Consider the following 26,160-nt stretch of genomic DNA (forward strand, 5'->3'; position numbering starts at 1 on the left):
ACTTTCCAGCAGCATTAGAGATTTATTAATGATTATATATATATATATATTTATATAAATATAAATATATATATAATATTTTTATCCAGCTCTCATAGTTATATTAGGTAATTATTTCTATTTGATCTTGGTTATTCAATGCAGAGTTTAGTAACCCCTGTTGGTCATCAAATGTCACTTTCCAGCAGCATTAGAGATTTATTAATGATTGAATCATGATTAGTATTATGTCTTTGCTGTTAATGATTGGGAAAGAAGAAGGGTTACTTTTTCTATTGCTAGAGAGACACTTTTTGTCTACCTCCATGCTCTCTCTTAATGTAATAATCTCCATCAGAAGTGTGACAACACAGAAACAGGGACAGGAGTGTTGTCATCCTATAACAGGTGGTGTGTGAACAAGAACCTTTATAGCAGGATTATTGGGTATTATTTGAATGAACACTGCAAATTGTTAAAAAAGAAAACTTTAAAATTTCAATACAATATTAAACCATTTAGGAGGTTTTTGTGATTGGATTAATATATCATCCCCTTGTAACCCCTTACACAATAGGACTGAAAGAGGAAAAGATCAGAAGGCAGGGAGGCACTACTGTACGCAAGAATTGTTTTAGACTAAATGGAGCCCTGGGCAAATATGGAAGTGGTGGCCAAAAGCACAGCATTCCAGTTTTCTGTATCCCTCACACTCTCTCAATGGGCCTGATTTATTAAAGCTCTTCAAGGCTGGAGAGGATACATTTTCATCAGTGAAGCTGGGTGATCCAGCAAACCTGGAATGGATTTCTTCAAAGTCATTTGCTATTTGCCAGCAAATGTATTGAATCCTGGACCAAATTCATTCCAGGTTTGCTGGATCACCCAGCTTCACTGATGAAAATGTATCCTCTCCAGCCTTGAAGAGCTTTAAAAAAACAGGCCAAATTAGAGAACTAGGGAAGTCGAGGGGCCTGGGCAATTGCCCAGTTTCCCCTATGCTAAAACAGACATTACTTTACGTGCCTGTAAGGAACGCTCTAACATCAGAAGTGAGCAGAGGAATGACTCCTTAGTACACAGCTGCTCCTCCATAGCCCAATCTGCAGGTATTGGTGAGTTGCTGCTGATGCAATAGACTTGTAATTCTGGTTGTGCCATCAGACAGGGTGATGCAGAGAATTACATATCCTATGGCAGGTAAATCAGTTTGTAGGGTTCCTAATTATAAAATAAAATTTTTAACATATTGGTATGTTATAAAACAAAACATGCATAAAAAAATAGAATACATTTCATCAAATTTAAAAATCAGGGCCATTTTCAGGCACCATTCCTGGATCTTGGGGACGCCTGGCAACTGTGGGAGAGTGTCAGCCACACAATAGAGGTAACGGGAATCGTGTGTTACATTATAACAAAAGTCCACTGATGTGTGAGTTTTCTAAGAGATGTTTGGCGCACTTCATTGTCCTTCATTAAACTGCTAATATCAGTTTCCCAAGCACACGCTGCTGTTTTCTTCCAACCGAGTGTCTCGGAAATCTGAGAAGTGACTCACTGTTCCATTTGTCGGTTAGTTGTTTCATAAAAGAATATTGCCATGTGTAAATATTGGTCATTCTTGTGTAGACAGTTTGCTTAAAGTAAACGTGTCACACCATTAAACCTATTTAAACGATAGCAGATTTTCAAAGCATATTGCTGCACATTTGTGTTTCCCTCCAGGGGGTTGAAATAGTCCTAAAACACCATAAACTAAGGTGCTCTGTTATGCAAATCTTGACCTCAGCATAGAAAATCAAGCTTTGTCCAGGCTTCTTTAGAACCTTACTGTTGGTCAATAGAGCTCTATTGGGCTCATAGTAATGAATAGATAGAGCAAACCAGAGATTTGACCTTGAAATTGATCCAGCTGAATACTATCATAATATATGAAGACTTGATTATTATTATTAAACAGGATTCATATAGCGCCAACATATTACGCAGCGCTGTACATTAGATAGGGGTTGCATTTGACAAACAGATACAGACAGTGAGACAGGAGGAGAAGAGGACCCTGCCCCAAAGAGCTTGCAATCTAGGAGGTGGAGGAAGTATCAGACAATAGGAGGGGGGATATGGAGTGGTGGGAAGTAGTGAGGGTTTTAGGATACAGAAGTTGGTTAGGCAAGTTTGAAATGATTAGGTACCTGTAGAAGCCTTCTTTTAAAACCTGCTGCCTGTATGTGACCAGTGCACCTTTCTCAGCCATTATAGGATATTTGCATTTCCATATGGGCCAGTAATATTTTTTATAATATAGAAACTGCAATACAAGGAGCTGAAAGTGTACAAGAAAATAGAAAATGCCCAGACAACTATAAACCAATATTGGAATAATGGTGGAGAGGTCTCCATATTATTATCAATATTATTATTATTATTATTATTATTAATATTATTAATAAACAGTATTTATATAGCGTCAACATATTACACAGCGCTGTACATTAAATAGGGGTTGCAAATGACCGACAGATACAGACAGTGACTCAGGAGGAGGAGATGACCCTGCCCAGAAGAGCTTATCAAAAACATAACATCTAAGACTACTATATAATTTTTGAGCAGTCTATCGTTCTAAAATGTTTTTGAGCCATGGCAGTGCAGTGTAAATTTCACATTTATCCACTTTTTGACAAGTATGATATCATAAAGCAGAACAGTAGTTCTGATTTATCAAAGCTCTCTAAGACTGGAACTCCAAAATGGCCTATCCTCTCTAGTCTTGGAGAGATTTAATAAATCATTAAAGTCTTCTATAAAGACAGATTGTGGTTCTATTGAAAAATACATGTTTTTTTACTAGGTATAAATATTGCCCTTTGTGCCTTTATATCTGCTTGTTGCTTTAATTATTTTTAATGGGTGTATAACTGATAAAAAAAGTGTTTTTAGGCCTTTTTGCTAGTATTTACCTTTTCTACCTTTCTTATATTTTGTGTATCTTTTCTTGTGTATTAGGAAATGAATTAAACAATTAAATCAAGGGTATCTATTTTTATCACAGAGGATGTCCAGAGCTGTGTCAATGCAGTGCAATTGTGGTCACAGGGTTGGATACCATGAAAGCATGGAGGTGGGGTACACATCTAGCCCTGTTTACATGGCTTGTCATAACACCAATATCACCTTATTCCATTGGGACGGCTCTGATGTGTTTGGTTCTGAAGTGACTCTCTCATCCATTCATGCAATCACCACCCACTGCCTCCCCGGTTTAATATGGGAACAATAAGTACGTTAATTTAGGAAACATAGCCGTCACTAGGTATCTGACTCACACCTGGCAATGCCATCACAACTGATTAGCAAATGCATAAGCGTATGGCAAAGCAGCCTGACAACACTGTCAATGGTAGGCTGCCGACAGTAACTGTATGAGGATAAACCTTGACTTGGTTTGTTGAATCTGTTGCACATTCTGGTGTAAGCAGCCTTAAAGCAAACTTGTTGATAATTAACAGCGCAGGCAGCCTTTCTGTGTTGCATTGTCAGTTGCAAATAAATTACGAGTACTTAAATTTAAAATTTTCACTTCACATAAAAGGGTAGACAATCCATTTATTTAAAGTAAAAATTTTGATAGTGTTTTTTTTTAATTGCCACACCCTTTAAAAAAAAAAAAAAGTACAGCACTGCCCCTTTAATTCTCGATCTCGGTCTAGGCCAGCGGTCACCAACAGGTGCACTCTGGCTGCTGGGGTGACGCACCGGCCAGAGCCGCAGACCACGTCCTCCGTACAGTTCCTAGGCTCAGGGAGGTGGGCGGGCTGTGTCCCTGGACACAACCCATCCACCCTCCCATTGTAGGATCTGCGATGGGAGAGTGGGTGGGGGTATGTCATGATGACATCAATCTGGGGGAGGTTTCTCCCCCTTTGAGTGACACGCGGCTCCCCGTGCATGTGCGGTCAGGAGCCGTAATTTTAGTGGTCCGCGGGACCAAAAAGGGTTGGCGACCACTGGTCTAGGTGGTGGTGGTCTAGGCCTCCTGGGATACCTACGTCACCCATTCTGAGAGGCTCTTGGCTGCTTCGGGATGGTCAGGCATGCACAAAAGAAGCCCTTTCATCAATAGGGAAAAAATTGTTAATCTCACGCAGTGCAAAATTGGGTGATGTAGGAAGAAGAACACAAAAGAAGAGCACTCCCTCTGTGCTGGCCTGAAGACAGATACCGAGACGGCACAGGACCCGATGGAAGAAACCTCCCATTGGATAGAGTGTTCAGCAGGATTGAAGGTAAGTGTAATTTTTTTTTTGTTTTGGGTTGGTTTTGGGTTTACTTACGCTTTAAGAACTCTCTTAAGAACTCTTAAAATCTGAATGACTGCATTAAAAAACAAGACATATAAAATGAAGGTCCACAACAATCCAGGTCTGCACCACTGCCATTCTGTGAATCAGGGTCCTGGAGATGATAGGACCCTGGCAAATAGGAAATGAAAGCCCCAAATGTAGAATATTCAAGGTCTGCACTTCCTGACATTCTGTAAAGGGTCCTGCAGAATATGAGACCCTGGGCAATTGCACAGTCTATCCTACCCTAAAAGCCACCCTGGGCATAACCCCAATCTGTTTCTAAAACTCAATACTGTGAGTGATTGGAGAATGCATAATGCCTGCTCAGGAGTATTTGTGTCTAAACTGACTGAATGATGTTACTCAAAATACTTCAGAAAAACAACATTGCTCCCAACATAGTCGAAAGTGAGTATAGAAGAGCAGATAACTGCTCTTTCTGAGCTTGGCCTAAAAGTATACACACATTAGATAACAGTCTACTGAAACAAACAGTGTACAGTGGCCCCCAATGTCATTCATCAATTCACCATGGCGGACTGATGAATGACCAATTGCAAACAACTGCTGTTCACTCCTATGGAGGAGAACACAGCAGGGTGCTGGTTGCTCGTCCTCCCCCTCCCCACTGTATAGAACATGTGTGTGCGGCACTCACCCACTCATCAGCCATCTGAAACAATCACAAAATATCATTTCCAGCAACAATTCTCCAACGTCCATCAGACGACTGTACTATGTCTTAGTCTCTAGGTTGTTGAGATGAGAACGAGGGAGGTATTCCATTGTTTAGCCAAAGACAACTTTTCAGGAAATTAGGATGCAAGTGCGTTTCTGGCAGATACACAAGTTTTTCTTCTGTACTTGTAGGGTCATTAACGTGTGAGTACAACAATGGGAAACATTCTATATTTCTTTACTTAGGTTTGTCACAATAAATTCAACTATACTTGGCAATGCAAACTTTTAACCCCGGTCTTGTAGCCAAATATTTTGTTATGGTTCCTCTACTTCACAGCCTGAATATCTTTTTTGTAGCTCGGCAAATAAACACATAGAACTCCACTACGCTATCAAAGCTCTAAAACACAGACCAGTTACATTCTTAACCTTTTGTGCAAATGTTGTCATTCTATGCATGCAAGTAACTGGAAGCCTAACAAACGTGGTCATGATTACCAAACTGGACAAAGACCACCAAATGTATTCTTGACCTATTTAATGCTCTAATATACAGTTAATTTAAAAATGTTGGTGCAGACTATAGCTCAAAGTCTGAATAAACACCTAGGGTAATAAATAAGGACCACATTGTGTGACCAAGCAGGTTGTATATCCTTACTTCAAGCAGGTATTATTGTAAAAGGCGATTTTAATCCAATTACAAAATCTACCTAATGTACCTAATGTGGAGTAAAATTGACCACCCCTGTCCCCCCGAGGAACTTCCAGGTCTTTTTTTTTTTATATTTTTTGGATCATGCTAAGGATATGGAATTTACAGTGTCATTCTGAAGTCTCCTAACTAGTCCGGTGATGTCCTACGAGCTCCCACCTTTTTTCTGCCACAATTGTGGAAGAATTTCCTGGAGTAAGTGGCGCTTATGTAATACATATCATGTCCCAGATGATAAAGTTGGTGCACCCCCAAGGGTTGTGACAGCCGACAGACTGGGTTTACACATAATTAGTCATTCTTCCTGAAGGGGACCATTGGTGTTAGACTGAGCCCTGGAACATGGAAAGGGTATGTAAATCTTCCGTACTTTTTGTAAAACAGGAAGGGTGGGGGGACCTAATAGTGACATTTTCCACTTTCAGTGCAGAAATCATTTTTACTATTTTCTAATTTGCAGTTTTCTTAAAAATAATACTTGGTGATCCTGCTATGAAAGTCCTTCTTCAGGTATTCCCTGTTATAGGGTGACAATGCTTCATTTCTGTCTCACTCTCCTGAATTGTCACCGTATTATATGCAGTTACACGGGAGATAGCAGAAGTGGTGCCAACACCCATTCCATGGGCATGGTCTTTTGTTGTCACTCTCCTTAAAAAAGCTATAAAACCTTCCCCAGGTTACATGCAGACAGAAATTGACTGCGAAGAATATGCAAGAGCTTACCAGTACTATACTGCAACACAGAATTGGAAGTAAAAAATATGGAATTATTTATGATACATATTGTTGTACCAAACTAAATGCTATGATCTTGACAAAGACCTAAATGTTACCTTTCATCACTGCAGAGCCATGAGATCAATATTGTGAATTCTAATTGGCTGCTGAATATTGCTATTTGCAATATCAATCAGCTTGACTTGATATTACTGGTCTTGGTCGCAGGTTAAATTATTTGAAATATAGCTGTTTGATTGTGGTTTGGGTTTAAAGAAGTCATCATCCTGCAGGACAACAGATCTCTTTCAAACACACCGTCACTGATCTGATCAGATAACACATTAAAATTAACAAGACGACATGTTTTAAAGAGAACCTGGGATTCAATGTACATCCTGCACTAACCCTGAACTCATTGTGCATGCAGTATAACATAGAGCAGCCATTCTCAACCAGGGTTCCATGAAACCTCAAAGTAGATTGACCTCTCATTTGATGATGTCTGCTTCAAGTTCTGAGGCTATCACCACTTGGTAGAGACAGTTATGTGAGTCTATCAATGTTTTTAGTTCATTAGGTGTTATTCTAGCCACCATTTAAGATGAGCATTATTTCCACCGCTCAACAATTTAAGAGATTTTGTTCCCCCAATGACTCCAATAAACTGGTTTTCGCAGAGGTTCCTTGAGACCTGAAAATTAAAAAGGTTGAGAAAGGCTGATATGAAGGATTGTTCCTAAATTCTGGCACTTACAATGCTTAAATTTATAAAATGCAATTGTTTATGATACACAATGCCTTAGGGTATAAAACTTCTAAAACCGGTTTAGCTATACCAAAAATAACGTGTTCATTGGTCACATCTGTTAAGTAATAATGTACATGCATTATATACCATGCATATTTTTATTCTGTAATACAATAGTGATAGGGCCGGAAATGTCACATGTCAAATTTAGAGTATTAACTTAGTTCACCTCTGAATCGAACTCGGCTATTGCATTATCTTTGTATGAGTCTCTTCTCAGCTACTAGCCTGCAGGTTGGACCATATATTAAGCAGAAATGACAGGCAGCCCTAAATTTTTATCATTGGGTCCTGTAGGCACGCAGGATTTGCACAAAACAACACCACTCTCTGCTATGATCGTCCTTATAACAAAGAATATGTTCTTGTTTTACTGGATCTGTCATGGTTTAGAATGTGCTGACGCTGTGTAAATAGAAATACATGATATATCTTTATCCCTGCTAATATAAAAAAAGCTGGCCGGTTGTCTCTGCAACTATTGTGCCCAATAGTACAGCTGGCCCAATGGAAGGTGAGAGAACCGACAGCTTCATCCGACATCTTATATAACTAATAAACAAATGGCCTTCGTTTTGGGATCCTCAGCTGATCATTTGTTAGCAAGTTTTAAGCTGTGTACAGACACCAGATAGACATCAGATTTCTGTGGCTGCAAACAATCTTTCATGAACGTTTATAGTGAGATGAGAATGAACAAGCACTGTAACACAGCCCTATTCTGTTCTATAGAGAGGATCAGATAAGGGAGCGAAACCAAGCTGTGTCCTCTTCCATTGGAAAGTATAGTGGTCACCCCTACTCGGTCATTCATAAATCCACCAACAGAGTTAGAGGATCACTGTACACATACTAGATTTTTGCCAAAGACGGCACAACTGTTTGACTCGACCAACCTTTATCTAGCATGTGTACGTAGCTTTACTCTGGACTCGGCATATTCACATATCTCGAGACCGAGCACTTTTGGCTAATAACTGATGAGAAAGAAATTTTTCAGTGAGTCAAATGTGAACTTGAACGACACAGTGGGATTGAGCGTGGTAAGCCTCCACAGTAATCAACAGCAATTCACAGATTTCATTTTTTATTTGGCAATTTGAAAATAATGATTGGTGCCTTGAAATTCAAAACTGGCCAAACTGTAAATACAGCTCATGTGGTTGAGTTTTGGATTTCCTTTTGAAGCTTGGAAAGTCAAAAAGTTTAATGACGGTGGACCTTCTAGTCACTGGTTTGTGAAAAAGAAGTACATGGTCAGCAAATCAATCTCATGGTTACAAATGACCATGGCTAGATCTCTGTAACATAGTGTTCCACTATTTGTCTCTGCCTGCCTACATCACAGTTCTATGGAACATAGTGGTGGGAATGTCATCATACAGTAAACCTTTTTCTTTCTAAAATGTTTGAACCTAGGGCTTATGTGGATTAGTTATGGGCCATTCACTGTCAGGATTTATGCTTAGTGACACTTCCCGAGAGCCTATGTGGCACAATGCTGGGGTAACCTTAGTCTGGCCAATATGGCTCAATGTTGGCTCAACCTCAGTCAAAGTCTATGTATCACAATGTGACGTACCCCTTGCCAAATGGTTATGTAGCTTTTAGTTGTTCAGTCCCAGCCAAGGTGTATGTGGCATTGTATTGAGCCAGCCTTGGCCAAGACCTATAGGGATTAGTGTTGAGTCGGCTTTACCAGCTTCATGTGGCTCATGTGTTTGGCCAAACCCAGCCAGGACCAAAATGTGAGGTCCATTGTGGCTAAACATCCCTTCCCTATGGCCTATGTGTTACAATTTAGGGTAACTCTCATCTAGGACCTGTGTGGCACAATGTTGGGCCTACAATTATATGACCAGCCACAAGATGAAGGGGACTTACAAGGTGAACGTACGATACTCTTGCAGCCTGTTAAAGAGAAAATGAGACACAGACAGCATGACATGAATAACCTGACAGGTGGGAAAAAAGTGATAAATAATAGGTCTAAACTGCTGTACGCTGCTTTTGTGTCTGGGTGTAAATTATGCTGAATTTATTCAACCCTTTTACCTGATAAATATGCAGATGTGTGCTACTGAATTGGCACAGATGTAGTGATAGGAATACAGCCAGACAGACTAGAAGACTAAACAATTCTTAAAGGACCAGTAAGCATACATTGCAAGTTGGATGTTTAAAACGATTTTGACATGTAATTTATTGCCACTGGTAAATATTAGATTCATAACCTAGAATAGGCTTATTTGTGCATTCAAATAATTCCAAAATATTCTTCCAATCCATCATATGAGATATGGGTTTCTCATCTCTGGGTGTCACCATCTTGATTTGATTATGGCTTCCTGTAGGTTAGGCAAGGTTCTCACCGGGGAAATCAATCTATACCAATGTTTTAGTATTTGTTATAATCTCAGCGTGGGCAGGTCAGAAAGACAAAACCACAAGGAGGGGAGTTCTTATACGAGAAAGAAAAGCTCCACCAATACCAAAATAGCCCCCTTCGTACAGAGGCACAGTGCAGAGCAAGGCATGGTTAGCAATTAATCCGTCTTAGGGAGGCAATGTGCAATATTGGCGACTTGTGGGACCTCACAGTTTCCAGTTTGGTTCTTCTTTAACAATTGGGAGTCATATCCTATTCTAATACTTTTTTACTTTGGCTATCACGAGAAGCGATTCATTCAATTATCTTAATTGCTAAAATTTAAAACCTAACTCTCAGTTACAAAACTATATCAATGGGGCTATCCCCACACTCAGAGGTTAATTGCTAATTTTAGCCTAGGGTACTGGTAAAAAGGACTTCATCCCTTGAACACACAATACATTACAATATGATGAGAACATCTTCCTCAAAAAGGGTGAAATCTGAGCTCTATAAATCATGTTTCTCTTTCGTTATATCCAGCGCTATGCAATGCTATAGTAGTGTGACTGTGGAACCCCAAATCCCCTTTCGTAGGCAGAACGGAAGAACAACACAGAATTAAGACATACAAGGTCTGAATCTTGGCAAAGCTATGCTGTCAACAATGATTCCTCCCAGAGATGGATGGTTGTCACTGACTATAAAGTTTAGAATAGTTTTACAATGCAGAACAATCATCGCTTACTCTTCTACCCTATGTAAAATCTGCAGGCAGTAAGCAAATGCTCATATTTAGACTTTAAATTTAGATTTATCTGTACATGTAATTAAGAAATGTGAGAACCTTGCTAAAAATTATGTTTTATTGTTACTCCACAGAAATGTTGTCACTGTGCACATATAACCCTTATAATTTGGTTACTGTGTCTTGCATTTCAATTATTCTCTTTGTACTGCACACAGGGTAGTCTTTAAATGTCTGTATACTATTAATAATCATTATTATGTTATTTTTTTTATAGTGTGAGCATGAATAATATGAAGTACATATAGCCCACTGACTGCAATGTATGGGTACTCCGGTTCTCCATTAGCCTGAACGAAGCAGCCAGATTCATAAACCTCCTCTGTATTTCTCTCTATGGAATCCCTGTCCATGGTACTGAAATATTTCGGTACTATAAAATGCATTGATTGATATTTTGGATGCACTCACAAAATGCATCCTTGATAAAAATATTCTATTCATTTTCTGAATTTATTGACAGCATACTATGCAGCATTAGGAGAATAAATCACACAACATCATTCATATTCACACGCAGTCTACAGACACTGTGGCCAGAAGCCAATTAAACTACTATTGTGATTTCAGATTGGGAGAAGAAACCTTTATACACAGAAGACAACATATAAACACCGCTACGAATGGTATCAATATTGGGAACTGAACATAGGACTCCAATACTGCAAGTTTAACAATGAAAAATGGTGCCCTGGGCAATAGGGAATGGGGGTCCTAGAAGCAGAAAGTTCCAGTTTGCTGAATTCTATGCCATTCTGCCATTGGAGAAAGTGGGAAATTGTCTAGTTGCTCCCCCACCCCATACAGCTGTCCCTTGACTATAAGATCAATATGGTACCTACTGAACATTTCAGAGTTAGATATAAAAGAGAAGTCCATGGTATTAAGTGCTAGTCCAGACTTCATAACATTTTCTTCACTCACCTGGAACAAGCATATTATTGGAAGGTGTGTATAGAATTACTAGAATTTATTACAAATGAACTTTAGAAAGAACAAGGTTTCTTTTATACCTGCCCAGAAATCTAAGCTAGTATAAGTCTTTCTAAGCAACACCAAAAAAGACAAAGACAGCTGAAGTTAAATGCAAACTGTAGACCTTTTTGTACACATTGAGCATGCACTCATCATCTTCTATCACCTAAAACTACCAATTACTCATTACTATTATTATTTTCATTATTATTATTATTATTATTATTATTAATAATAATAATAATATTATTAATAAACAATTTTATATAGCGCCAACATATTACACAGCGCTGTACATTAAATAGGGGTTGCAAATGACAGACAAATACAGACAGTGATACAGAAGGAGGAAAGGACCCTGCACCGAAGAGCTTACAATCTAAGAGGACCAGATATATCACTTAAGAACCAATAAGGAATCTCAGAATACAATCGTGTACAGGGGAAGGACAACAAGAAAAGTAAAGATTTGAACGTAACTTTAGCTGCCTATATCTCTGCTAGATCATTCTGATATATGGTTGGTAATGAACACAGCTTCATCTTGAGCTTTTTTCATCATTTATTCACTGGGAAAGTTTTGGGTTAAAATGGATGGATGTTTAGCCAATATTTGCCTGTTGAGCAGGTTCTCTTAATCAGAAGTTAGTCAACATTTTCTTAAAGCAGAATGGTTGCAACGCTGCAGATTTTAGTTGCAGGATGTGCAGAATTAAGCTAGGTACACACATGCAATAATTGTCGTTAGAAAACAAACAACTAACGATTATGCACGAATATTTTGAATGATCATATTGTGCACAATTCTGTACATGCTGTAACGATACGTTGGTTCAATATAATCCACCAATAATGTGCATGCGCTAGATACGATCGTTTGAATGATGCAGGAAGTGACATGTAAAGTGTATCACAGAACAATCCATGATCACTGAATGCCCGCACACAAAATAGATAGCTAATGAACGTCGCCCAATCAGATCCACCGGGACGGTTGTTTGTTTCCGGCTACAATCCTCGTTCATCGGCGCCATTGTGCACTTTTTTTTGTTAACGGTTATCAGACGAACGGTTGTCAATCGTACGTTTCCACCGATAACTATTGCACATGTGTACGCAGCTTAATGCAGATAACATAATGGAGGAAATAGGAAACAGCTTGGACACTGATGCTAGGTTAGCATTGTTAGGATAATAAAATCAATTAGTGCTGCTTTTATGCTGGAGTCATTGGGCCTGATTTATTAAAGCTCTCCAAGCCTGGAGAGGATACACTTTCATCAGTGAAGCTGGATGATCCAGCAAACCTGGAATGGATTTTCTCAAAGTAATTTGCTATTTGCTACTAAATGTTTTGAATCCTGGACCAGATCAATTCCATGTTTGCTGGATCACCCGGCTTCACTGATGAAAGTGTATCCTCTTTATTAAACCAGGCTCATTGGGGCTATGCTAAAATCTGAAGTGCAGAAATCTGCTCCTTTTCAGTATTCTATTTAATATAATCCATCACTGCCAGATTCAGTAACCCAGCTCCTGGTTTGAATTGCAACCTCCTCTATAGATGGGCCGGAACACAAAACCAGGGAACCAGTATTTTCACAAGCTTAGCCTCAGATCCATTCAGGAAAACAAATACCGACAACTGTATGGATTTAGCAAATGGCACAGCCAGAGATAGAAGATGAAAGCCAAGATAACCATTACAGCCATTTATCAAGAAGTCTGTGTCCTCTCAGAATGCAAATATGTCCTGTCTGACTGGAGTGCACCTTTAACAGAATTAATGTAACTGATATCAGCATATCCAACATCATTATACAGAGGAGCGGTTTGGAACAGGTCGTGTCTGATAATATTGATAACAAAATGGCACGAGAACATACTGTAATCATAATGAGACTATAAAAAAAGCATTGTGAGGTCTTAGAATAGCAGACTTAAAATACACCCTCACATGCACATTAACAGTGATGCTATTCTTAGGATCATCATCATTTGTTATGTAATAAACTCAATAGCGGTATGGTCTGCACAGTCACGACAACTAATACCGCTGTCTCAGCATTACCGATTAGGATAAGTGGTGTCAGACAGTCAATGGAGGAAGTTTTTTTAATAAAGAAGTTTGGAACACAGCCTAATATATAGTTGAAGTTCACAAAATGGAAACAAAATAGAAATCCGTAGCAGGCTTCACTGTACAAGCATCTAAAACTAAATGTGATATGTTTTTTGTCTTTATGTGTTTTTTGTCTTTATGTATCTATTTTTTGTTGGAGGCCTTTATTATATTTTAAACCTTAACTTAGGGTTCCCCTTTAATTATACTCAAGGCACGACCATGCAACTGTTTCCTGAGAATGCTCGCCTTGGTGCACAGAAAATAAAAGCGAGCACATTAGAACTTGTATAATTTTTGGTATTTAGCTGTTTTTGAAGCCAAGGGGTATATTACACAAATATGTCGTGCTGGTTTTTATAAACTCACCAGCATCATGATCACACCAGAAACAGACAATGACCCATTTAGCTCTACATATTCCACTCATGGCACCAGATGTTTGCTGTGCCCAGCCTGCCGCTTCTGTTTACTTTGTCAATATTTGGAAGGGAGGTGCACAATTAATGAAATAAAAAGCTCTTCAATAAAATCGCTTCAGGCTGCTGAATTATGGGATCAGAACAGGATCTGTTTGCACAGAGCATGGTGAAAATATACAAATATAATACATATATCAATATGCATCTAATATTGTTTTCTACTGCCTTTTAATCTGTGATCTCTTAAAAGAGCACTCCAGGTAACCCTGAATCATTAATATGGGTGGTAATGTTGGCCTGTCCGGAGCCTCTCTGCACCTCCCCTTTCGCCATATTAACCAGGTATTCTGAGATTACCAGGTGTGCCATCCTGCAGGTCAATGAGTTCCAGCTCAACTCATCAGTCTCTCTTGGTGTAACAGTTCACCTTAAACCTTCACCATCTGTAGCTGTTACTCGGCACTGCGGGTTAAATATCTGCTGTGCACACCTGATCTTTTTAGTGCACTTTAACGGGAGGCAGGAAATTTAAGCCTGCATATGATCAGCAGGTTTGTCTGTCTATTTGTGCCTGACTTTTTCCTGATTGATCATACCCTTTACTAGATATGTGTATTGTTTGGATTATGTTTAAACCCAGGTTTTGTACTTTCCTTTCCGTGGCCTGTTACCTCTGCTATTGTTGTCTATGCTTCATTTATCTGACTGAACCCTGGTCCCTATTTGTTTGTGCCTGACCTGGCCAATATCTACTGACGTTTGTTGGCTGCACTGGCTGTCTAATGACGTAACTGTTCTGCATCCGTCTTCTCATTTTCAGCTATTGCCCCTGCAACAAAGAGGGACTACTGAACTTTTTGACACTTGGGGCCATATTGCTGGCAACTCCTTATCAACAAGATGGACAAGAGCTTGGCTTCACCTAGGGCATTGTTCTCTTACCAGTCAAACTAGTGAGATGTCACTGATTCCTTGCTAGTTAGTAGGGTTATGTGGCATTTTGACAAGCAAAAGTGATTTGTGTCAATTGCATCTTTGTGATGTGTTTTCCGGCAAAAACGCCAGTATCTAAACCCAAATACAACCCAAATATCTAAACCCCGAGGTGCAACAGGACTCATTCCCACTATGCAAAAATGCAACACAATTGCATTGATGCGCTGGGCTGCTAATCAATCTTTTTGGCATCCCAAATGCACCTTGCCAAGCTATGTAGTATTTAGTGTAGTATTGTTAGACTATGACAAAAGTGCTAAAAAACTAAGCCACCATGTTGCCTCTTTAAAGCTGAATTAAAAACACGAAAAAAAACAAAAAAAATGTGATTATTTTTTTGCCAGGAGGGACATTAGGTTGCTTTTGCCAGAAAACCTTATCTTCTGACTCCGAGCAGTTTTTTTATATTTCTATGTACACCGCATGGTGTATAGAGTTATCCCCCCAGATCAATCCCAATATTTCATGGATGTGGTGAGAAAAGAAATGGATGACTGAGATAATGTAATAATGTGACAATGTCCTGGGCACTTTTTGCAAGAGTTACACCATCAGTACATGAAGAGGTCTGACGGGGGACCTAAAAGATGTGGTGGAGAAGATCACATGTGTGTAGAATTTAGATCTGGGCTCCCCCATTCCACAGAAACTCTGCAATGTCACTGATAGTCTTATAGATACTGATCTATGGGACCGGTCCTTTGCACAAAGCCCCTACTATTTAGAACACTCTCTTTCACATCAGGAATTCCAAGCACCATCAGAACTTTCTCTCCATCAGAGACACATTGTACATCAGGCACCACATTTTACACCGTAGCCCCTCTTTATGTCATATTCTTTTTACATCAATTTCCTAAATTCCCATCAGACCTTCAGCAGTTCAATATGAGTGTAACTTCACCAGCCACTAAATGGAGCTGGCAGAGGAGATCCACTACTTTCTTTAATTTATGGGCCCTGACAGGTAAAATATTTTATTCAGAGCCAGGAAAAGGTAGTAGATCTCTTTGTGTAGCTCTGAAGAAAGGCGCCCAATCTCAAGTAAGAGCTCTGCCACCCGTCTTCAAACCCCTGGAGAAGATGGCAATGGAGGAGAGATGAGCAACTGATGCCCAGAGCCGTCATCATTAGAGCAGAGGAGAGGTGAATCTGCCATACGTATGCTCTGCATTCATAGCCATAAGTCTCCTGCAATAGAGAAATGGTGGCACACAAACCTCTTTGGGGCCAAAAGGAAATATTGCTCTCTCTGTTCCAGCATTGCACTCCCACCAGTATCTCCAGCATTCGAATAACTGCACCAAGGCAGTTGTCTGTAGCCACTATTAAGTGAAAGACAATCACATGTAACACACATGCCTCCTGCAAAGGATTTTAAAAACTTTACAAACTACCTTGCAGTAGTATGGTGTCTATGTATCTGTCAGTACAAATACTATAACTACACGATTTATCCCAAGTATAACAAGTGGGCAAACATAATCTAGTTGTCAATAAACATGAGCATTAAGTGACAGAAAAATGAATGACAGGGAAGTTAGCAGTTTTGTACATGAAACAACCATATGGTTCCTTGTATTTATCCTGCCCTGAAATATAAAATGTGTCAAAGAAAATAATCATAAAAGTGCAAATTTTGTAATATTATCTCTACAAAACTAATCAGTTTCTGGGTTATTAAAAAAAACGGAAATGTATATCATTGTGTTAGAATCCTGGGAATAAATACGAGGAATGAGCAGAGCAGATGACACAAAACACGAGCCAGGAAAAGTTACTAAAGCTGTAATACTCCCACGAAGCATTAACTGGCCACCAGCCCAAATCTTCTTAAAAGATTCCTGTAGATCAAGTTCATTGACTATCTTACCAGGTTCAATCAATCTAATTTTAATAAGGTGCATATCTAGGCTGACATACAGAGCAGTGGTATAAGCCAATTTTCATCTCTGAGCACTTGAATTTACTTGTACAAGTCAATTGAATATCTTGTCTGTATAGAATTGTCTATCTGGCCTTAGCCACAGCAACCTCCATGAAAGCCCAGTTTTATGGAAATTTGGACACCTACCCATTCTCCATTGTTTTTTTTTTTCCCAAAACAACCTCCACCATCACACGTACCTAATGATCACTTCTTTTAGGAATGAAGACTGTGTGGTCCAGGACTGCAATCTTTTCCCCACCACCAACCATTCCTCTTGTTGTTGATGTACCAATGGGAAGTGTCCATATCACTGAAACAGTGACATGGACACCTGAAGAAGGAGATTTAAAGCCCTTCTTTTACAAAAGTTCTCCCTCGACATTTCACAACTTTAAAAAAACTTACAAAGGTTTTTTTTTACTTATGTAACTTTTTATATAAATACATTATTGTATTGTATGACATTTTACTTTATCAAACCTGCCATCAATGCAACTTATACCAAAATCTTTTGAATATTTATGTGCGATGTAGTTTTTGGTACTGTAGGAAAGTTTATTGTTGGATAAGGTATGTTAAATCTTCTAGATTTGTCCAAATGCTTTTGTTACTCTGTTTTATGTATTTTTTTTTAAATAATACCAATTTTTTTCTACTGTCCTTTCTTGGGTTAAGCTGACATTTACTTGCAATTTATTTTTTCCTGAAAATATTGTATTTACAAATCAGGTATTACCGGGTGTTAAACAGCTTTCCAAATATTGAATTTATACTGTAGATTTATGTATTTCAATGTTGTGTATTGACTGGAATATTGCATGATAATGAGCAATGTATGCAGTAACCTGCAACATTCATAGAGATCACTGACTGCTTTAGAAACTCCCATACACTAAGGAGTTACTGTGGAATAATTGGAGTCATTCTGGCTTAGGAGAAGTAAATAACAAAGGTCAGTTCTGCATACATTGACTTGCCCCCTATTTCCCATGCAGAATGGCTGCAAAATTAGTAACAACATCAGTGAGGAAGTTAGAAGCCTTTCATTGTTACACCCATTGCTCATATTCTGCCATATAGATAAATCCTTACATACGTACTGACTAGTGACCAATGGAGGTACAAAGGATAGCAAACAAAGATTAATCATTAATTAAAATTACATAATGAAACATGTGGTGTTGACGAATCAGCTAAAAAAAAAAAACTAAACTTATGAATGATCACTAGGTGATTGGTTTTATTTCTTATCACTTATACTTTATACTATAAGTCATAAGTATAAGTGATAAGAAATAAAACCAATCACCTAATGATCAGTATTCTTCAATGGTCCCCCAGCACACTTACAGATATTTGTCTTAGTGATCAGAAGCCATTGACTAAATTGTGCCATGGCTGATCTGTGATTTAAAAGGCTCCAACAGTTTTTTATCTGCTGCGGGTTATCATATGATTTATTACTATGGGCGAAAGCTCCACTTTCCCTTCCTCCATCTCTGAAACACAAGGTTTAGTGTTACTGAGGCTGCGGTCTATGAGGCCTGCCGAGTTCTCCAACCACAACTGCATCGCCGGCTCTTACTTCAAATCCTGTTGGGTTCAAAACACTTGAGATTTCCTAGCAGCAAACCATTCCCTCAGCAAACATCAATGCCTCTTGCTATAACACTTAAATGGATGGAAAAGAATGAAATATAAATGGGAAGAATTTTATAAATTATAATTTTATCATCTGAAACCTTGATGATTTTATCTGGTGCCTCCTTTTTCCTGGGCAAAACTAATTAATCATCAGATCAATAACCAATACATCAATAGACAATAAAACCAACTAGGATGTGTACCTCTCCAGAATTATAGGTGCCTACACCACAATATGAGGATAGACCTACACTTCAAGGCAGTCTCAGCTATCAAAAGAAGAGAGAGAGGAAGAAGGAAAGTGAGATAAAGTAATAAGAGAGAAGAAAGAAGACGAGAGAGAAAAAAAGAATAGTGGTGGAGAAAGTAAAAGGAGAAATGAAAACAAATTGGCCATATAGACACATTATCAGTTCCACCATATACTACCATTGAACCATACAGAACCCGAAAAGGCTGAAACAAACCCAAAGCTCCTAAGGTGTTTGTAAACCTGAACATTATGTATGCAAACCATGGAGATTCAGTGGCTCTTTCTAAAGTAGGGTGACAACACATAGCCACTGCTTGTCCAGCCTGTTGTACATTAAAGGAGATGAGTAACAGGATGACATGGTGGCACCTCGTACACCTGCAACTTCCGAGTTGTTAGCATACATCATCCTAATCGACTCTTGTACTGCAAGGAGCATCTCTAAGTTGTTTACCAATGCAATGGAAAGTGGAAGTCTTTGGGTCATTAGTGATACCACAAAGTGATGCCACAACTGCCATTACAGACCAAACCACTGCCACCACCCAACCACTGCAAATGGGGAGCCATTGTAAGGGTGACCAAGGAAAACAGGATTTTGCAATAGTATTTAGGGGAGGCAAAAATTATGCAGAATGGGGGCCATAAAAATAGTTTGATATGCTTATCTGTGGCTGTTGAAGGACTACAGACTCAGCTCACTTCTGAAAAAGTTACTAATACCCAAAATCAAAAGAATGAAGGCCTACATCGAAAAAGACCAAGAGAACCAATAGGACAGAACATACCAACAAGGAGAGTAGAAAATGCTGGATAAAGGCGACTTCCACATGTGCTATTTTTATAAGTACTAATTAGTGAAGGACAATCAAGATCCAAAGATTCAATGTTCAACACCAGTTCCGTAGAAATGAGGGGATCAATACATTTTAAGAAGTTAGGTACTGAGAGGAACATGATACACGCAAACTTTTACTTATATTTTTTAATTGCTCAAATTCTTTAGACATGTTTTCAAATATATAGGCACTCTTACAAAAAAAACCTTTTTCCTCAAAACCCATATTAGTAACCACAGCTTGCTCCACTTGTTTTTGCACCACACACCCATCTATTGGGCAGCATGAATGGGTAGCCAACTGAAAGAGGGCAAAAGGAAGAGGACCCATGATCAGGAAGCTGTCAATGATTGAAAAGATTTTGCAAATAATAAGAAATACATTCCAGTGTTCCTGGATCACCCAGATTCATTCAATGAATTCATCATAGTCTATCTTCTCCAGTCTTGGAGAGGTTTAATAAATCAGGCCCATTGTATTGTCAAGAAATTCATTTTGGCTGCAAACCCAACAATAACTTACAAAAGTGCTCCATTGCCAACAGTTACATTTCTGATCCACTAATCTACAGCAGTGATTCACTTTTTTTTACCAACAATATAAATCATCAGTAAAAACTTATTTATAACTGTAAGTAAAAATAAGGCACAAAACTATCTGCTTGTCAAATATGCCTAATGGGAATCATCAAGCTATCTGGGACTAGTTACATAAAAAATGTAACATAAAAAATAAAAAAAAAGGTTACATATAAGAAATTAGAGTATAAAGTTTAAAATGCATTTACAATATCTGTATATAACAAATCCCCTGATAACCATAGTAAGCACATGGAATTTATGGTGTTTTATAGTGACACAAAACTGAACTGTTGCACATTTATTATATTAGGTCCCTTTGTACTAAATTTCCCCATATTCTGACCCCGTTGCGGGTGCTTTATTCCATTCTCCGCACGTTAGCTGACACACAAATGGACTTTGATATCAGACCTCACAGATTTCAGGCTGGGAGCAGCAGCTGTATTGGTGGACAGCTCCATGGTGCTGAATTGGCAGTGCCACTAATACAACGTATCCATCCCGGTATCCATCCCCTGTAACATAGCTAGAGGCCGTCTATGGATTCAGAATCCTTCCATCTGCGCCATCCCAGGAAAGATCACTGGGCACGTGTATAAAGAAAGATGGCAGCTGCTATGTCACCCAGAACCTCTGTATACTAGGCCTCCGCACAGGTTTGTCAGCCTAAAGCCAGCCCCAGTTTTGGGGTAAAGCAAAATGGGCAACTAACCAAAGTCCCCACCTTCTTCAAGGCCCCAAAATTGTGGGGTGCAGGAAGCTGAAATGTGGGGCTTTTGTGGCCTCCATTTCCAGGACCCCATTTTAAATTAAACCTGTTGTCACTCTGCCACATATTCTTCCATTCAGAGCTACAAGAAGCCCCGCTATTACTTTTAGAAAAAGAATAAGTCATCATTGTCACCATCAAGAACAAGTCTACAGCAATGACATACTGCCGCCCCTGGAAAGCATGAAACTACACTGAGATGAATGAAGGACAAAAAACATTTAAAAACTGTAATGACTAACGAAAAAATAGAGGTAAATGTTAATAACACACAATGCTTAGATTTTACATCAACCCATTGTGTGGAATAATAAGGCTCCTTTTGGATCCAACACGTGTCTTTCATGACCTTTTTACCATGGTGGAACCTTTGAAATAACTTTCAGGTCTTAGGGAAACTCTGCTATAATTACTATATACACAGCTCACAGTATATAAGCATGGTGATCAATGAGAGGAATGCCCCTTACACTGCTGGCCAGTGGGAAGAATGTCACCCTTACAGATAGCCAAAACAATCATTGGTGTCACATAAACTGACCTGAGAGGCAGAAATTGCTCGAGGTACCCCTATTGATGTATCCAATGCCACCATGGAATGCTGCCATGATGGTTTTTTGTATCCATCTATAGGCAGGAAGAGGAGGCATGGATACAAAGTAACCTCTCTACAGATGATCAGCAACACATGTATCCAGCAACATCCATAGAAAATCACATTACCCTGAGCCCCCTAATCTATCTATAGTTTATAGTAATAGTTTTAATGTTCACAAAGAATTTTATCCAATGCCATCCTGGTCCCTACATGCAGCCATGATGTTATTTTGTATCCATTCATAGGAAGGAGGGAGAGGAGACAGAATGGATACAAAGTAACATCTCTGGATGATCAGCAACACATCCAGCAACATCCATAGGCAATCACAGCACTCTGGGGTCCCAAATCTATCTATAATTTAAAGTAATAATTTTAATAATCACAAAAAGTTTATCCAATGCCATCATGAACCCTACATGCAGCCATGGTGTTATTTTGTATCCAGTGGGAGCATGGATATAAAGCAATATCTCCAGATAAGCAGCAACACATGTATCCAGCAACATCCATAAAAAATCACATCACCCTGGGGCCCCTAATCTTTTTATTTTTTTAATAATTTTTATTGATGGATGTATAAATATATAACAATACAGAAGAGAAACACAATTAACCCAAACTATCAATAGTTTACAGTTTTAATGGTCACAAAGAGTTTATCCAATGCCATCTTGGACCCTACATGCAGCCATGATGTTTTCATAGGCAGGAGGAGGAGAAGGAATGGATACAAAGTAACATCTCCTGAATGATCAGCAACACATCCAGCAACATCCATAGGTAATCACAGCGCTCTGGGGAACTAGTGATAGTTTTTTATTGGTCACATTGAGTTTTATCCAATGCCATCTTGGACCCTACATGCAGCCATTAAGGTATTATGTATCCATTCATAGGCTGGAGATGGAATGGATACAAAGTAACATCTCTGATCAGCAACACATCCAGCAACACCCATAGTAATCACTGAGGCTCTGGGGCCCCTAATCTATCTATAGTTTATAGTGATAGTTTTAATGGTCACAAAGAGTTTATCCAATGCCATCATGGACCCTACATGCAGCCATGATATTATTTTTTATCCATTGATAGGCTGGAGGAGAAGGAATGGATACAAAGTAACATCTCTGGATGATCAGCAACATATCCAGCAATATTCATAGTAATCACAGTGCTTTGGGCCCCCCAATCTAATGGTCACAAAGAGTTTATCCAATGCCATCATGGACCCTACATGCAGCCATGATGTTATTTTGTATCCATCTATAGGCTGGAGGAGGAGAAGGAATGGATACAAAGTAACATCTCTGGATGATCAGCAACACATCCAGCAACATCCATAGGTAATCACAGCACTGGGGGCCCTAAATAAAAAAATGGAGGGAGGGGTGCTTTGATCACATGAATATAGCTCCAAATAAAGCAGAACCTAGCAGCTGGCCTTTTGTATTGATCATTAGATGGAGGAAGGAGCTGGGGATGGGGATGGGGATAGGGATGAGGATGGGGATCACTGATGATTGTAGGTGAGGGTGGGTTGATCACATCATTAGATTGGAGTGCAGGAGGAGCCTGTCATACATTGCAGCCCTGGCTGTAGCAATAGAAGGAAGACATGCTTACTTGAGTACAGACTGCTCCTTCTCCTCTTCCTTCTTCTGCCGGTCCATGACAGCCAGGATGGTCTTCCTCTCATCCTCGGTCAGGTGGCTGAGGTCGGGCATCTCTGGGGTGCAGGGTGTGGGTGCAGGAGGCTGAGGGCCGCCCCTGGGCCCCGCAGGAGCAGACATGATGGTGGATGAGCAAAGACTGAACCTCAAGCAGCTCGGTGCTGAGACATAGAACATAAATCACACGGATCTGCAGCAAGACTTTAAATCACAGATCGACATGGAGAAAAGGGATGGAGGGGGATAAAAAAGAATAATACAAAATAATAATACAAAAATAAAAATTGCAGAGCTGCCCCTGGATGAAGCTAGGAATTGGTGAGACACATAATGCCAGAAATAAAAGAGTGATCCATCCGATGGAGGGACATTGCAGCCTATGGGAGCCCCTCTTACCCCCAACTCCCCCCAGGGTGGATAGTTCCCCCCTCCCCCCTGCACCCCACAGACGGTGCAAGGTGTCCCTGATCGTCAGCTTAGGGTGCTGAGAGAGGCGATGGGTGACAGGCAGCAGCAGCAGCTGGAGAGAGATGGGGGAGGAGGAGGAGGCTGAGCATGCGTTGGTCACAGCTAGGTGGAAGGGGAGGAGGTGAATGGAGACACATCCACTTCCGGAGACTCACTGCTGACCAGATGGCTCCTACTAGAGATGGGCACATGTAAGGACACTGGGGGCCAGATTATCACCAACACACTGCTGCCAGGGCACGGCATACAGCAACCCAATGTGCCATAGCAACGCATGGGGTGTGTGCCAGGGCCCAGCTAAACATAGAGCAACCCAATGTGCCATAGCAACGCATAGGGGAAAGGCAGTGTGCCAGGGCACAGACAAATGTGGGTCAAACCAATGTACCAGGGCATATCCAAGTATTTGTACAGCTAAACCTGAAACAAGTAAATGTGCCAGGGGAACAGTCGAACATGGAGTAAATCTATGTGCCAGGGCACTGCTAAGTTTAGGGCATGTCAGTGTGGCAGAGCATAGCAAAGTATTGGGGAAGTCAAGGTGCAAGGGTACAGCAAAGCATAGAGCAACCCAATGTGCCATAGCAAACTATGGGGACAAGGCAGTGTACCAGGGCACAGACAAATGTGGGTCTGTATGCTTTGCTATGGCACATTGGGTTGCTCTATGCTTTGCCCTGGCACACTGATTTGTTCCCATAGTTTGCTATGGCACATTGGGTTGCTCTATTCTTTGCTGGGCCCTGGCACACTGACTTGTCCCCACGCTTTGCTGTGAGCAACTCAATGTGACATAACAAACATGGGGACAGGTCAGTTTGCCAGGGCACAGACAATTTGGAGCAAATCAATGTACCAAGGCATATCCAAGTATTTGGAAAATTAAGGTGTCCGGGTACAGCTAAACCTGAAACAAGTGAGTGTGCCAGGGAACAGCTGAACATGCAGTGTATTTATGTGCCAGGGCACTGCTAAGTATGGGGCATGTCAGTGTGCCAGTGCACAGCAATTTATTGGGAAAATAAAGGTGCCAGGGTACAGCTAAACCTAAAACAAGTGAGTCTGCCAGGGCACAACTAAACATAAAGTATATCTATGTGCCAGGGTATTGCTAAGTATAGGTCATGTCAGTGTGCCAGGGCACAACAAGGCATGTAGTATGTCAGTGTGCCAAGGCATAGCAAAGCATGTGAAAGGTCAAAGTGTCAGGATACAGCTAAACCTGAAACAAGTAAATGTGCCAGGGGCATAGCTAATCATGGAGTACATTAATGTGCCCGGGTACTGCTAAGCATGGGACATGTCTTCTTTTGGGGAAGACAAGGTGCAAGTGTACAGCTAAACATAAAGAAACCCAATGTGCCAGGGCAAATTAAGGCATAGGGAAAGTAAATGTGTTAGGGCACAGCTAAACAAGGAGCACATCTATGTACCAGGGCACAGTAAAGTATAGAGAAAGTCAAGGTGCCCAGGACACAGCTAAACCTGAAACAAGTCAATGTATCAGGGAACAGCTTATTATGAAGCAAATACATCTGGCAGGGCATAGCTAAGCATAAAATTTGTCAATGTGCCTGGGCACAGCTAAGCCAGGCGCAAGTTTAATATGCTAAAAAAATATGGAGAAAATCTTTGTGCCAGGGCACAGCTACATATGGAGCAAGTCAATGTGCCAAGGACAGCTACTCATAGAGCAAATCAATGTACCAAGAAATTACTAAGCATGGGACATGTCAGTGTGCCAGGGCATACCAAGTATTGGAAAAGTCAAAGTGCCAGGGTACAGCTAAAGATGGAGCAAGTTGATGTGCCAAGTTAAAACTAAACCCAAGTAAATGATGTGCCAAGACATAACTAATCATGGAGCAAATCAAGGTGCCAGGGTACTGTAAACATGGTTTAAGTTAATATTCATTTAGAATGTGGCATAAGAATATATTTATTTTATTTGTCTTATTTTATTTACAGCTTTGTGTGTTGTAATTTTATCCCTATTAATGGGAATGTAAGGGCACCTCAGAACCATGCAACCACGAAACTTTAAAATAAATAAATGAATCCCCTTTTTTTATCTCTCTCGCCATGGCTTTTCTCCTATTTTTTCATCTGTGGACATGTTTACCCCCTATACCTTACCTCCCCTTCCTCATGGTTTCTTATGGTACATTTACAGTTACCCTTTTGGGGTATTGTTTCCACAATAGGGCAATCTCTTACCAATATCCCCAACCCCGCTGTTTGGTTCAATCTCCTTTACTCCGGTACTGTGGTACCTCTCCGTGTTATGGAAGCTACTGGTATTATCTCTTTTAAAATGTATTGTATATTTTTGATTTTTTCTTCTACCTCTTTTGTGACAACACTTTCCATTGGTGTACTTTAAATAGAGAATTTTAACCACCTGAGCGTTACACTGATTTCTAGATTTCTGTTCCAAAAGCGTCACAGGTTTTCAT

The 26,160-nt window shown here is 39.8% G+C and overlaps 1 protein-coding gene across 39 annotated transcripts in view; it reads right to left on the bottom strand.

The window, feature by feature from the left end:
• RIMS2 (regulating synaptic membrane exocytosis 2) overlaps window positions 1–23,580 on the bottom strand; it is a 384,644-nt gene extending 361,064 nt beyond the window's left edge. For 27 of the 39 annotated variants that reach the window (XM_072410779.1, XM_072410769.1, XM_072410774.1 and 24 more), the window contains exon 1: window positions 23,190–23,580. In XM_072410779.1, the coding sequence (XP_072266880.1) occupies window positions 23,190–23,413 (224 nt within the window). In that variant the 5' untranslated portion in view covers window positions 23,414–23,580. The remainder of the gene's footprint in view (window positions 1–23,189) is intronic. The other 12 variants (XM_072410788.1, XM_072410800.1, XM_072410799.1 and 9 more) reach the window with 2 other exon arrangements.
• Window positions 23,581–26,160: the final 2,580 nt, after the last annotated feature.

Source organism: Pyxicephalus adspersus, chromosome 5 (assembly GCF_032062135.1).
Source record: "Pyxicephalus adspersus chromosome 5, UCB_Pads_2.0, whole genome shotgun sequence".
In the NCBI taxonomy this organism is placed as follows: domain Eukaryota; kingdom Metazoa; phylum Chordata; class Amphibia; order Anura; family Pyxicephalidae; genus Pyxicephalus; species Pyxicephalus adspersus.